This window comes from Rosa chinensis, chromosome 5 (genome assembly GCF_002994745.2).
Source record: "Rosa chinensis cultivar Old Blush chromosome 5, RchiOBHm-V2, whole genome shotgun sequence".
NCBI lineage: Eukaryota > Viridiplantae > Streptophyta > Magnoliopsida > Rosales > Rosaceae > Rosa > Rosa chinensis.
The window spans coordinates 867,680-882,902 of NC_037092.1; the positions used below are offsets into that span (position 1 = coordinate 867,680).

The 15,223-nt window shown below is 36.4% G+C and overlaps 2 protein-coding genes, 1 long non-coding RNA gene and 1 other non-coding gene across 4 annotated transcripts; 3 read left to right on the top strand and 1 right to left on the bottom strand.

The window, feature by feature from the left end:
* Window positions 1–3,944: 3,944 nt before the first annotated feature.
* Window positions 3,945–5,767, top strand: LOC112166408. Its single transcript, XM_024303249.2, has 2 exons — window positions 3,945–4,597; window positions 5,013–5,767. The coding sequence occupies exons 1-2, from the start codon at window positions 4,159–4,161 to the stop codon at window positions 5,528–5,530; spliced, it is 957 nt and encodes a 318-aa protein (XP_024159017.1). The 5' UTR covers window positions 3,945–4,158; the 3' UTR covers window positions 5,531–5,767.
* A 260-nt stretch (window positions 5,768–6,027) lies between these two features.
* On the bottom strand, window positions 6,028–6,126 carry LOC112168553. The gene has a single exon (XR_002924314.1). It is a non-coding gene; the product is annotated as a small nucleolar RNA snoR109 (small nucleolar RNA).
* A 183-nt stretch (window positions 6,127–6,309) lies between these two features.
* On the top strand, window positions 6,310–9,156 carry LOC121053174. The gene is made up of 3 exons (XR_005810957.1): window positions 6,310–6,783; window positions 8,241–8,388; window positions 8,817–9,156. It is a non-coding gene; the product is annotated as an uncharacterized LOC121053174 (long non-coding RNA).
* Window positions 9,157–10,603: 1,447 nt separating this feature from the next.
* On the top strand, window positions 10,604–12,863 carry LOC112165677. Its single transcript, XM_024302278.2, has 3 exons — window positions 10,604–11,036; window positions 12,085–12,243; window positions 12,478–12,863. Exons 1-3 carry the CDS (start codon window positions 10,707–10,709, stop codon window positions 12,598–12,600), a joined length of 612 nt encoding a protein of 203 aa, XP_024158046.1. The 5' UTR covers window positions 10,604–10,706; the 3' UTR covers window positions 12,601–12,863.
* Window positions 12,864–15,223: the final 2,360 nt, after the last annotated feature.

The following is a 15,223-nucleotide window of genomic DNA, read 5'->3' on the forward strand; positions in this document are numbered from 1 at the left end:
GTCAATAAAATTTAGGGCCGGGTAGGGTTGGGCTGGGGCTTAAATATGTTAACCCTTACCCGCTCGAAAAGGCCCGAGCCACTAGGGCCAAAAGGGCCGAGTCAGGCCGGCCTTTAAAATAAGGCCAAATAGGGCCAAAATAGGCCTGAAAGGGCCTTAATTTGTTTAACAAAAAAATATATTTTATTTTTATTTTTTATCTCAAAATGTGGCTCAATGGTTATATAGGTAATACAAGACTCATTGTTTTTTGTTGATCATATTATATATATATATATATATATATATATATATATATATTGAAATTAACTTATAAGTTATAATATTTATAAATATTAGTTAAGATGGTTATATTCAATTAACTATCTCTCTAAATCTCCCAAAATTAATTATTGTTTAACAAAAGAAACAAAAATTAAAGAAAATAAAGCTCAGGAAATTAATTACAAAAAAGAGATAAGTTGTATGCTATAGACTAAAGATAAACATATTTAAAAAATAGAAAAAATAAAAAATTATTACGCTACCCTATTTGAGAAACCGTAGGGCCTGCCCGCCCTAATGCAAGGGTTGGGTCGGGCTTCAGCCCTACGGACAGGGCAGGTTTAGGGCCGAAGGGCTAAATGATGAGGCCTACTCTCATATTAAAGATCAGCAATAAGCTCAAAGCCAATGAAGAGCTGAAGAGCACGACTATCAAAATGGCAGAGCAAAGCCGAGTTCTCAACACTCTCGAGGCAGAGGTGCAGAAAATAGAACTGTTTGATGCTCAATCAGGAGCTTGAGACCCAAGTGCTGGAGAATGCCTCCAAGTTTGTTTGGGAGTTGATTTTGGATAACAATGGAATGGGAAAGGAAATCAATCAAACTGTTGAAAGGGTGTTCTGCAAACTCAGCGACCACGAACCGCCGCTCTTTCCTCCTCAAGAAGATGCCGATGATGCCAATGTTAAGGACAATGCTAGAGAAGAGAGCAGAGCAGAAAAGGAAGAGGGAAGAGAAGTGAAGATATGTTGAGGGAAGAAGGAACCTTCCAATTCCACCACTGTTGTTATGAGACATAGAAGATAGAGAATCGAGAAGATCTTGAAGTGGAAGATGAGAGAGAGAATCAAATTTATTATTTTTCTGAAATTTTATTTTAAAATTTTGGAATTTTGACTTCCATGTGGCTCCCATCAGTGCTAAGTTGGCTTGCCACATCAGCTACTTAACATTTCCATTTGATGGAATCATGACTGAGTGATCTATTAGATCAGAAAAAATAGTGTGATGGTGTTTTTGATGAAATTGAAAGTTTAGAAACTGAATTGATTTTGGACCCAAATCATAGGATAGTAAACAGTAATTAACCCTTATTATTATCATCCATATCAAGCGTTGGAACTTATATTATGAAACCCAGATATCGTATTGCTCGATCATCATTGATAACCTTCATGCTTAATAAATTGTTCCTAATAAAAAAAAGTTTATCCATCATCATCTCAGTGCATATGATAGTCCTCAAGGCAAAATGCACTATCATATGCTCCCCCTAAAAATGGCAAAGAATTAGGTCACCTCTATAAAAGTATAAATCATCGCTGCATAATGTATATCCCCCAAAAACTGGCCTCATACACAATCTAACTAGCTTGGATATTATTAGAGCTAACAGAATTAATATATGTTGCACATCAATTCAATAATGAGACAAATAACCTAAAGCTCTATACAAATGAGCACCAAATGGGGTTCTTAAACCAAAAACGGTAATGATATAGACGGACTGATGATAGTTGTGCGCACAGTAGTGACAGTACTATCATTTTTGTCCAATGCATGCAATACCCTCCTGTTTATTGAGAGAGGTAGGGCTGTAAACTTTAGTTTTACCACCCTATTTTATCTTAACTATCAAACCATTAACGGGTAAAAAAAAAAAAACACGATCAAATTAAACCATCTGAAAGTGATCGAATGTTAATTTTCTGATACAATTTCATAAGAATGGCAAAGCCAACTACCCAAGTCCAAGTTTACATCCTATTTTCAATAGAGAAAAAACAAACCTCACGAGTTTACTTTGGCGGCTGAATCATGTGATTCTGTAAATTACTTTCTTCGTAAATCACGTTCTGGGGTTTGTTCATCACGATAGTTCATCAACAAGAGGATAAGGTTACGATTCAATGAACGTAAACACAAATAGAAGTTCATTGAACCTTGACATATATGAAGCACCAATAATGGGGGTTTCAGGCTTTCCGCTTCTATTTTCCACATCCAACAGGATGGCAGAGACAGAAGTAGTAGACTGCGCCACATGTGAAAATGCAGTGACCCACAGGGCCAGTTTCCAAACATGGAGTTAAAATGTCACCATTGGAGTCAACACTGTTGAAGAGGGTCAAATCAAATGTGCTACAACTCCCAAAGTAAATATATATTGGAAAGGAGAAATTTCACAAATGGTCACTCAATTATAACTCATTCGACACTTTGGTCACTGAAGTATTAAATATATCACTTTAGTCACTCAACTATTACACTGTCAATCACTTAAGTTACTTTGTTAATTTTTTTTCAATAAAAAAAATTATAAAAAATACTCTTTGGGTGACTTAAGTGATTGACAGTGTAATAGTTGAGTGACCAAAGTGATATATTTAATACTTCAGTGACCAAAGTGTCGAATGAGTCATAGTTGAGTGACCATTTATGGAATTCTCCCTATTGGAAATGAAAGTTTTTGAGTATGCATCACATATAAAACATGAATAGGATCCGTTACCAATCGATTATCACATAAAATGTTCAAGTTTAATGTCATTTTTGTTTCCGTTCTTTAATTTCATTTTCACATGCATAGTCTTTCATTAATGAGTAATAAGTTACATTGCTCAAAGTATTTTGTATGCAACCTTTCATTTTACGTCGTTTTAAGTTTCATCTTAATTTGTATGTATTAGTGTTGTATAATCAGGCTAAGTATATGTAATTACTTTGTGCTATTCCGTTAGTTTCATGATATCTCATATACTTCTAATCTTAACATGTAACAATCTTCTCATATTTTGTATGTACTTTCGTCACTTTAATCTTAAATCTAATTTTACATATATGAAATATATTGTGAAAATCCAGAACTACCGAAATCACGAGCATATAAAGTTAATTTATATCGATATATTGGTGCAGTACGTACAGTTAGCACATTATTATTAACTAATCATTGCATAAGAGATTTTTTAGTGCAATCTAATTTTATAATTTCTTTTACTCAATTACTATTGTCTAATTTTTGAAATGCAACAAGTTTATATTGCGCGCTCAAAGCACGGATGCAAGAATATTACATATATAAGAAAATATAACATGTTATCTAGTAGCACATACATATCTATTTTGAGACAAATATCACTCACTAGAAACTTATTGAAGTTCATATCACAACTAGTTTAAACTATAAAACATAAACCACTCAACGATACGTACTTTACCATCTATTGACGAAACCTCCATGGTTAAACTGACTATCGAAAATAGCGAGACAGGATTTTGAACTAATAAAATGCATTATCATTTTAAAACATATGGTAGTCAAGAATAATTAGCGTTACATAATATGTTGTAAGAATTTACGTAAACTAATTTAGAAGAGACAATGATATCCACGTGAAAGGTCATTAATTAAATTAATTGAACGATAAAATCCATATATAGTCCAGTAAATTGATGGTCAGATTATCAAAAATTAAGAATAATTACTTGCTTAAACCGGTTCAAGGAATATCATAAAAACAAAAACAAAAAACTGAACAGAGACGTAAAAATGGCCAAATTCATTAGACAGTAACGTGATTAAGCCCACATACATGCAACAAAATCCTACTGCTCCTCGAAACCCCCCAATGAATTTGAAGGTCCTATAAATTAGAATGCACGCAGCGGCTTCTACTTCATCACATCATGTCATCATCTCCATTCTCACACTTTGTCTTTTATGTAGACACCATGAACACAATATGACAACACATTCCCTCATATCCCTATAAAGCCACACACCCTCCCTCCCTCACTTGAATCATTGTCTTCCAAAAGCGAAATTGAAAGTTGACAGAGAAGGGAAGGAAGCATAAAGCAAGATAGAGAGCTAGATAGTTTTTTGGTTGTATGAAAAACATGGGAGCAGATAGGATTCCGGTGAGGTTTCAGAGAGTTGCGGCGGCGTTCGACGAGGGGGCGAGGGTAAGGCTGTGCGAGAGCAGCGGCAGCGAGCACTCGGCGGCGGCGGAGAGCCTTGCTGATTTGTCGGACCTTGTCAAGTCTTTTATTGAGCGAGGGAATTATAGAGGGGATTCAAGAGATGATGGTGAGGAAATCGAGAGGGATTCGTTGGAGATGGATGAAGAATTAGAGGGCGGTTATTGGTCTGATTCGGAGACCAAGAATACCCTACAACAGCTGCTTGATCAAAATGGAGGTGGTGATGATGTAAAGGAAAACATTGTTGCTGAGGTAGAACATGCTTGCGGTGTAATTGGGGATAGGTTGGACAGAGAGTTTAAGAGGAAGCTGATGGCTCATTTGCGCCACAAGGGTTTTGATGCTGGTGAGTACAATTTTCTTCTTTAATTATAGCATATACTCTAATCAGATTTTCAGTTAATTTAGAGTTTCCAGGGATCTGGTAAAAAAGTGAATTAGACTGCCAGAAGGATAGGATTTAGTGTGTTAATTTTCGTCAAATTTTATAGTCTAAGCTACTTCATTTAAAAACTTATACGAGGTTTATTATAGATTTAGGTCGCGTTTTGTCTGCAAAGTAGAAATTTTTAAGAATCTCAATGGTAAATATTGCATACGTACCAACTCAAGTTGTATGTGCGTAGATTGTTTTCACTTCAGATCCAAAGAAGTCTATAGAAGACAATAGCTAATTGGTCTAATATACAATGTGGACAAGTCTTTTTCGGGTTAATTGCTGAGGTTTGTGACTAATGTTTCTATTTGTCCAAATCGTCCAGGCCTGTGCAAATCAAAGTGGGTAAAATCCAGTCGGTTTCCAGCAGGGGACTACGAATTTGTTGATGTCAATGTTAACGGAACTCGTTACATTATCGAGCCATTCTTCACCGGAGAATTTGAAATCGCCCGGCCCACTAGTCGATACACATCGTTACACAATGTCCTGCCACAGATATTCGTCGGAGAAGTTGAAGAGCTAAAGAAAATTGTTCGGATCATGTGCACAGCCATCAAAAAGTCCATGAAGAGAGTGGACATGCCCATGCCACCATGGAGGAGAAATGGGTACATGTTAGCAAAGTGGTTTGGTTCCTACAAGCGCACCACAAATGCAGTTTCTTCTTCAGCCAAGGCCTTCGAATTCGATGAGAGTTTGAGCGCAAAGAGATCATTCGGCTTCGAGGCTCTGCCCATGAAGTCTTACTATTGCAGAGACAGTTTTGCTACCAATAATGGATTGAGAATTGGGAACTTGACTGCTGCCTTTCAGCCCAAAGGCATTGGCATGGAATTATAGCTGCATCACTGGCATAGTACTTCATTTGTTCTTATTACCCAATTTTGGGTTCCTTTTTTGTCTTCTTAGCTACATTATTTGGGAGTGTCATTTGGTTTCATTGGAATGGGATTTAGGTTCTGGGCTTTAAGGCCATGTGAAAATTGCTTGTTTTTGAAGAAAAATCAGTGTAAAATACCCATCATATATATATATTTATTTTTTTGGAATGAATGAAAGATTAAAATTCCTCTGTTCTTCCTAGTTCATTACCAAATTTTTTCATGTTAAACATGTAATCACCAATATAAGCAAACAGCTGGGAAATCAAAGCAGGTTTGCCTGGAAGGTGACCCAATAAGAGAAACAACGTTGATTTCTGAGAAGGGTCTCTTGAAAAGGCTAAATCCTATGCCAATTTCCCTCCTCTCTCCCTTCTCATATGAACTCATCCATCATAAACACACACACACACACACAAATTAAGAAGATATCAAAAGGAAGTTAAAACTAAAATGAAATGTAAGAAGCTCGGTAAGCAGATCCGTCGACAGAGATTTAGAATCTCACAACGGGCGGCCAGTAAACCTCTCTGTAAATCAATTTAGCTACAGCCGCTTTGGCAATCAAGGCAAGAGTACTGATTATAAACCCTTGCCTTGGTACAATGTAGCTTTACTATGCACATTAGGATCTATAACAGTTCTGAGAAACTAGAGAAACATAGATGAAGTCATAGAACTGAGAAACTAGAGAAAAAGGGGTGAGAAGAGCTAAAACGGCTGAAGAGAGACAGAGCGCCCAAATGTGTTGGCCATCTAAAACCCTAACATGCTGATTTATAGTGGGAGGAGTAATCGTGGAGTGGGCTGCTTTTCACCAAAGTGGGCCCACCTACGTGGCTTGTTATTAGCCAAGCGCACAGTCAAGCTTAAACGAGCCGGGCAATCGAGTCATTTCGCAGCTGTGTTTCTATGCCTCGTTGTGTTTCGAATTCTCTCACCCATGAAAATGTTCGAAATCACTAGTGGCGAAGAAGAGAGCTCATCAGCAACTGATTCTGACATTGCTTGGGAAGCCATTGACATCAGCAACTGATTTTGATTCTGACATCAGGTCATGAAAAGCATGGACTGAGATCAAACCTTCCTTTTATGCTGCCTTGTTAGCTGGGAGATCCATAACAACGAGCTCAAGGCAATCAGCTTGGACGTCAACCATTATCCTCACCCAGACACCCACTTTACAATTACACCTCTCTGCGTCTTCTTCAGGTCTTTGTTGCCTTTGTTTTTACTGGGATTCGTTTAATCTGGGAAATTTTTTTATTCTTGTAATTGGAATTGATGCTGCTGTACGTGCTAGCATATATGCAAATTTCTCAAATTCCAAGCTCGCTCCAATCTGAATTATATATGTAGGGATTGTGTTAAATGCCCTTCTTATCAAATAATTTCATTGACTTCATAGGAAAGAATGTTAAAATGCAAATTAGAAGCTCATTTGTTCAGACGGCCGCATGCATGTTATATAGGGGGTATTATAACTAGGGTCAACTTGTCTTATAGCTAAATACTTTTGACTCTGGTTTTGATGTCATATTATGTTGTACTGGAAATCAAGTTGTGAGTTCTTAACTCTCTCAATTGCTTCCTGCAATGCACTTCTGTATTTCATCAAACACATAGTCAGGGATGCTAGAAATATCAGATAATAAAGAATTTTGAGATGACAGACTAGGAATCAATCCCAGCTATGAAAAATGCCTCACAACTTAGACATGTGAATCACTCAGAAGAAGCCTAGAATTTTGGAGTCCCATTCCTAGAACGAAAGCCATCACCACCTACCCTCATACATTACGAAAAGACAGAACTATAGTATTAGTTTCAATGATTTCTTGGTTATCTGAATGTCAATCTTTGATTCCTAATTGAATGACTGATTGGTCAAGCCTCTAGACCTTCTAGATTCGGCACTCTGGCCTATATTTTGTACAGGTACATCCTGAGAGTCCAAAACTAATAAACATGTGATCATCCATGTGGTACTGTCCTTTGGCATCATTAGTAATTATCTAATGCATCAAGTAGGTCTTCTTGGAAAGTCAAAAGATTGGCATTTGAATGCATTCTGTTTTGCTTGTTTCACTTACGGTTAATAGTAACTTCTGTTTGTATGATCAGCTTATGTTCTACTATTTTCCTTTTTACATTTAACTTTCCATAAATTAGTTCATTTGTACTGTAGTTTTCAATGCTATATGATCTGAAATTTCGTCTGATGAATATTGTTTTCTTCTCTTTACACTATTGTAGTAAACATTGAACATTATTATTTGCCTTAAAGATGGCGGCCAACTATATGGTCTAATACTTTGTAATGAAAACAGTTTACATCATTTGTTTCATTTGCTTTTGGGTTATGGAGTATATTGTCATGTTTGGCGTAGCTTGCATTAAAAGAATTTTGATGGGCCATAGTAAAAGTTTCATTTTCAACTGTCAATCTTTTACTTGTATGTGCATGCACTCTTCAGGTTTTAGTGCAGATGGCAGATATGTGGATTTGCTGTATCTAGTAAATTATGTTTTAACAAGAGTTTCACAAGTCATCCACATATAGAAGTTACTTTAGATATTATAATTAATATTTTTGCAAATGTGTTGGTAATTAGATGTCATAATTAGTATCTTCACAAATATCTTTGCAAATATCCTTGGTATGACAGTATGCTGGTTTTTATGAGATCTTCTCTCCTAAGAAAGGAGAGACGGTGTTCATTTCAGCGGCATCAGGAGCGGTAGGTCAGCTTGTTGGCCAATTTGCCAAGTTTGGCCAGGTGCTATGTTGTTGGGAGTGCTGGAAGCAAAGACAAGGTAGCAATTATTACTTAGTGATCAATATCAATATTGTCTTAGTTAGAATTCTGGGGATGCTACTCAGTTGTATGATTATTTGAAAATATGTGTTTAGTACTATTTGCCAAGTTCTGAATTATTTGTTCTCAAGTAAAAGTATTAGTCATCACCAATATACATTATCCTCATGATATAAAGTACATTGGCTTGTTTTTTTTAGGTGTGTTTTGTTTTATTAACATGCTGCACTGACTGAAGTAGTTCCTGCGGTTATGCTGCAGAATTCTCATGCCCTCTGGAATTGTAGCATGCACGCTCACTGTTTAATTCACAGAAAACTGCATCCAGTGACTCTGATCAAGTCATTATAGGGATTGTACTATTTGAATTGACTTGTTTTGTTTCCTGTTGCCTTTTTAATATAATATGTCATTTTGCGTGTTAAGGTTGATTTGCTGAAGAACAAGTTTCGCTTTGACCAGAAAGTCAGTAAAATGGATCACGAAAGAGGTGGACTAAAGCATGCACAAGTTTGGAAATAAGTGAAGGTTTCACTCTTCAATACTTTCACAACAGAGTAATCGAACAGCGGATGCAGACGACAACCTTTAGTCCTCTCCAATTGCACTCTTCTTTTCTTATAATTGCATTTTCAACTTAAGAAATGCCTGGGTTTCTTAGTTTATGGATTGTTGACATTCTTTCACAACCGTGTGTATATTTGGAATTAATTTCAGTTTCACTTCATTGATTTCGTTTTTACAGATTGTAATTGTTGAATGTAAATTAGTTTTGCCCCTTTAAATATTGCACTAGCAGGTTGGTTCATTGCTTTTGCTTCATCAGTGTGCATTATTGTGTTATCAAGTAGCAGCCAGAGTTCTCACTAAAGCATGCACTCACCTTCATCTTGCTTCACAGCTTCATTTCATTTTCTTTTCTTGTTTGATGCTATGAAATCCTATATTTCAGCTTGTTTTGATGGCTGTATTCCATCTTGTTTGATAATTAGAAAATCATCCACATCTGAGTCAAAGAAATTAAAGTACAACAAACTAAATGGATAAGAAACAGTTCATTAAATCATCATCATCTCAGTCAACTCCAATTATGAAATTGCAATTGGAAGTGTAAAAGATTCCATAAGACCTCATTACATCTTTCAATTTTGTCACTAACAAAATGAGTTTACTCCTCTAAAATAAAAGCAATATGACATGTCTATAAAAATATTATACATATGACATGTCGATCAAAAGTCTGTTATCATATTGAGCTAGATCAACACTCTCCATTTGTAGCCTGATCATAAGCAAAAATAGAATGACATGAAACAAGAATCCATATGGAAATTGATAAATCAATTAAGCAAGATACCAAGAGTTTATATACAACTTAATTAGAGGTCAAATGCATTTTTATCTAGTATTCTAATCACAATGCAATCTTGATCATAGAGAATACGAAAGGGAGACTAACTTTACCCCAATCACCAAGCAGAAAATCTTTATTCTACATGAATGACATGACTCTTACTGATTGTTCCTTTGATGAAACCATATTTGTTTTGTTGAAAACTTCTTCAACAGTTGTATGCGCAGAATATCAAAAGCACATAACACTAGTGTGTTTAAATGTAGAATGGTGCATTGGAGATGACATGTACACATCATACAATGTTTCTAAGTAAAACAAATACGTTAGAACTTAGAAGCAATTATACCTTCCACGAACAACATGGGGAGGAAATATAATTTATTAAAATCGACCGTTGGATGTTATCATGATAAAAAAATATAGTTATGGATAAGATTTAATCTATTTTTGTCATCGTTTGGATCTCGACCCCACTCTAAATCTCAAAAAAGTTCAATCTCCCTGGTTGTGCAGTGTGCTTTCTCTTCTTTACAAGGCACAGGGGTCAAAATCACGTATCTCGATGGGCATACTCCTAATCTCTGAAGAAAGCTCCATCTTTTCCTTCGCTATCTAGGCCTTTACACTTGTGCAAGATATATACCCCAATTCTAACTCAACGAGGAATATTTATTTCACCTGCAAGGATTAGGAAAGGTAAGAATGTGAGATTGTAATGTTTGATAAAACTCCAATAACCAAAAACCCCATATATAAGAGGAATACACGTGGACGGTCCCGATTGAGTAAAAAAAGGGCACTGGCGCCGTCCAATCCTTCCCAAACACGCAACCATAAAGGCATAAAAACACCCACCCTAGAGAAGAAAGAAACCAAAGATCAAAGCCCCCAAAAACCCTCCTTTTTTTTGTTTTTGTTTAATTTTGCCGCGGATCTGACGCCCAGCGAATCGTAGATCCATGGAGGGAGTTGGGGCCCGGACGGGTCGAACCTCGACCCGCTACGGACCAGCCACGGTGTTCAATGGCCCGGTCAGGAAGTGGAAGAAGAAGTGGGTCCACGTAGCTCCTCCTCCTCATCACACCTCTCACTCCCATCAGATTAACGCCCACAACCACAGCAATGGCACCACCCCTAACGGTAATAACGGTTCCCACCTCCTTCTTTTCAAGTGGGCCCCTATCACCCAAAGCCAAAACGCTGCTGCCGCCAATGGCAGCGCCGCCACTAACTATGACAAGGTGGATGAGGTGGAGGAGCCGCCTCGCCGCAGATTCAAATACATTCCGGTAATTCGAGTTTGGTTTTTATTAGTGTTCTTGTGGGTGTTTGGTTTTGTCGGAAAGTGTTGGGCTTGTTTATGATTGTGTTGGATTTTGTGGGGTTTAATGATTTTAGGTTTTTTGTTTGCTTAGACAGTAAATTTTTGTTCTTTAGTATTGTTGGTGTTTGGGTTTTACTAGGGAGGTGAATTTTGAGTTGTTAAGGTGATCTGAATTGTTTGGGGTTTGGTGGTGTTGATAATGCAGTTTTTGTTATGTAATGTTCACATTCATGGTTTGAAATCGACAGTTAATGTTGGAGCGAGGGGACATTGTAGTAAGATTGAAGAGTTGTTGTGTTTTTCGTGTTGTGATTTACTTGAGGTGCATCGAGATGATTGAGGTTGTAAGAATGTGATAGCTGAAGCTGAATGAGGTTGTCTAGTTTGAATAAGATAACATGTTCAAGTGTTGCAGCGATGATAATACGCAATTAGAATATATGGGAGTCAAGAGTTACTAATTCTATTTTGCTTTTGGGTTCCTTTTGGTAGTTCTTTGAACTTTATTAGAAATTTGGAAAGACTTTTGAGATATATAGCCTGCTTGTTTGTGAATGCACATAACTAAGACTCGGTTAAAAAATTGATTCGTGAGTGTTGGGAAGATCAAATGGATTCTGACATATTAAGGTTATTTGAACTATAGCTTCTTGAGGGAATAAACCATCTGTTTACCCTGGAAATTTTAGGAAAATACACAGGGAACTGCCCTTTAGTTCTTAGTACTCAAATTCGAGTTTATGATAGTGCTTGGAAAGAGTACAATTGTCTCATTATTTGAAATCCGCACCTTGCATTTGGGGTCTCAATGGTTGTTCATGTGTTCTAATAGATTGTGGGTGTGGAATATGTGCTTTACAAAGGCTAAATCAAACAATAGTAATGATTGCTATTTTGAGTTTATTGTGCAGTAACTGTGCCCCAGATAACTATTCAATTGCATTATTCTGTATGTTTTGTTGGGGTTTGCGGTTGAAGGATTAACTTTAGCTGTTTCATGTTTAATAAAACAGATTGCTTTATTAGAGGAACAGCAAAATGAGGCTGCAGAACAGGTTGAAGAAGAAGCTAACTTGATAGATACTGAGACAGCTGAAACAGAGGCAACCGCCAAGGACGAGGGTTTAGTTGAAAAACCTGACATTAATGATGTCCCTATGGAAGAAAATCAGGTGAATTGTCTGCCCTTTTATATGTTTGCCTTTCGAGTTCTTGTAGGTAGGACTTCGAGATGTGTAGAAATTTGAGTTTTTTATTTATTGGGTGGGTGGAATATGGTATTGAGTGATGAATACGGACAGTTGTTTTTGCATGTAGTTACAATTTGGTGGGGTAAACGAAGGTGAACCTTTATCAGTCCATCTGGACGAAGTAATATTCACTTCCATTCCTGGTTTTATTTTCAGGACAATAATCAGGTAGTATGTCAAGATCTGAATGAAAGCACTTTAGATTTAAGTTTGGGCTTGAATGGACATGACAGTGATGATGGTTCTGCTATGAAAACTGATCAAACCAGAAAGGGGTAGTTGCCAGCTGCAGAGGTCATTGGTTTTTTGACACTGAGAATGTTAATTTCTTGGTGCCGAAATCGATTACAATTCTTTGGCACATAGAGAAAGTGAAATGTACTATTAGAATTCTTCATTTGAATGTTTCATTGTTGAGTGGATTGATTGCAGATTGCACCCATTTGGTATAAGTTGCAATACCCATTTTTTTCAGCATTAAAATGATAGAACCTTTTGTAATGGGATTTGACTTTTTAATTTTGAAACAAGATTTATGATAATGTTTATTGTTTATAACACATACAGTACTAAAATTAAGCTGTTAGAGTTAATTAGATGGAACGCATTCTCAAAAAAAATAAAAAATAAATAAAAAAAGTCTGAACTGAGTCCGCATGTTTTCAGATTTATGAAGGAAGAGAATGTAGGCTATGTGGAATTGACCCAAAAAATAAGTAAATTGCAATGAATTTAACTTTGTTCTTGAAACACTGAACAAAAGTAGTTCCAACATGCTTATCAGAGGGGGAGAATCGCCAAGGTATGAGTTAAGGAGGGATCATCGGTTAAGCATCAATTCTTGTATAAATTTTAGTCTCGTATGAATTTTAGATGTGAATAATTTTCGATTTACTTTTTGAACAGAGAAGGACATTGCAAAACTATAGAGTGATACCTTCATTCAAACTTCTTTGGAAATTTATGTTGATAGAAGTGAACAATCACTACCTAAAATACTAAATGCAAACTAAAATAAGATGCAGCTCAATCTCAACCATGAACATTCATAGATGGCCACAGCCGCAATATGAGTATAGAAAACGCATCACTTTGTAACTATGATCAAGTAAACGAAAGTAGATTTATGTAGCCGAAGTGCCAAACTTTATTAAATACTTGCCGACAATTTTTTTTTTTTGGTTACACATGCTGACAATTTACATCAATAGAAACATCCATTGACGTACAGCATCAGTAGATAGATACATGGATCTTGAGGAAGATCACAGTGTCACTTGGACGCCTGGTGGAGGATAATGATAGCGGCTACCAGAACCACTGGAATTATGATCAGAATAGCGAAAGATGGTGGGTGCACAGGACCCATCAGCCGTGGCAGAAAAAAGACTGTAACAGCCACCACTGAGGCGAGCAGTATCGTGATCATCTTGCAGTCACTCTGGTTATCCATCCCTTAAACTTCGAACTTCAAAATTCAAACTTGAAACAACGTATGTTGAATCAAAGTTTCGAAGGAATGAATGAGGAACCCCATGGACGTTGGTGTATATATAATGTTTTCATGGTATCTTTTGGTGTAGGGGCTAGTTAGCGATGCATGCAAACTGATTATGTATGTACCCCTTCTCATGTATGTACAGTCGCTTCATTATACGGTTGAAAGAATGCAACTGTTGCCGGAAGGACTGGTGCATCATGATAAAAACCATATACATGCTCACAATATATGCACACAATCATAAAAGGGATTAAGGCTTAACTTCAGCAATCACTGGCATGGATTCCATCTTATGCTACAAACACGAACACTGAATATGACCTTCTGTTACTTACCAACTTGCTTCTCAATGGACAGAACAATATGCAAAATGTCGGTAGTAATCAGGGACCAATTCATCTGTATATATAGGAGACTTAACCCTCAAGAAGCTTCCCATTAAAGCTATCCATATCGGTTTAGGTTTCCTAGTTAGATTCTTAATGTAACACTTCATTGTAATCTTTCTTGCAAACTAAGAATAGGATTACTTACCTTAATGAATAGATACACTGCTTCATTAAGTTACAAGTATTGATTTACTGTTTGTATCCATGTTAAACTAGGATTGATATTAAGCTAATCATCAATTACTTTATGATGATATGTGTTATGTCCATATTTGATCTTACAATCTCCCCCTTGGACTCACACATATCATGCTCGATGATTTGCACCAGAGAACATCAAAACCTACTTAACTTACTGAAGTGCGCGCCAGATAACAAACTTAAATCGAAAATCCATTCCAACATGGTCAGATCACAGTTACTTATGCAGAGCAAGAAACAGTATACATTTTAACAAAAATGCAGAGTTTCAAAACCACAAACACAAGCTCCTGCAATCCACATATGTCAAACCAGAAGTGATACAATATATGTTAATGTGTATCAACAAGTAAACATATATTAGGTCCTACTTTATGTTCTAAAACCAAAAACTCAAGCAAATTTACTGAACACTGATGGCTTAAAGATATTGCTTGAACCTTAACATCATGCTTCACATGATTTAAGCCATCTGATAGCAAGTATAACTTTAAACACAAAATCGATAATTTTCAGAACATTCAACAAAAACTGCAGTAATAACCAAAATCTGAAAATACCTCAAAATTTATTAATAATAAAATCTGTCATTACAAACAAGTTGTGATAAACAAAATAAAAGATCACAACTAAAACACAAGAACTCAAAAACCTTAGAATTTTAAATGCTCCAACTGGACTAACTCTCTACTGAACCTAAGCATCTAAATTAGCTAAAATTCCAATGCTTGCTGTATGTTTCTGGAATGCTGCTACTGACAATGCCTTGGTGAAAGGATCTGCTAGCTGTGAATTTGTGTCAATACTCAAA

Coding starts and splice junctions, on each gene's coding strand:
- LOC112165677 (XM_024302278.2), top strand. CDS start 10,707: ATGGAGGGAGTTGGGGCCCGGACGGGTCGAACCTCGACCCGCTACGGA. Junction 11,037..12,084: donor GCAGATTCAAATACATTCCG/GTAATTCGAGTT, acceptor TTAATAAAACAG/ATTGCTTTATTAGAGGAACA. Junction 12,244..12,477: donor TCCCTATGGAAGAAAATCAG/GTGAATTGTCTG, acceptor TTTTATTTTCAG/GACAATAATCAGGTAGTATG.
- LOC112166408 (XM_024303249.2), top strand. CDS start 4,159: ATGAAAAACATGGGAGCAGATAGGATTCCGGTGAGGTTTCAGAGAGTT. Junction 4,598..5,012: donor CCACAAGGGTTTTGATGCTG/GTGAGTACAATT, acceptor CAAATCGTCCAG/GCCTGTGCAAATCAAAGTGG.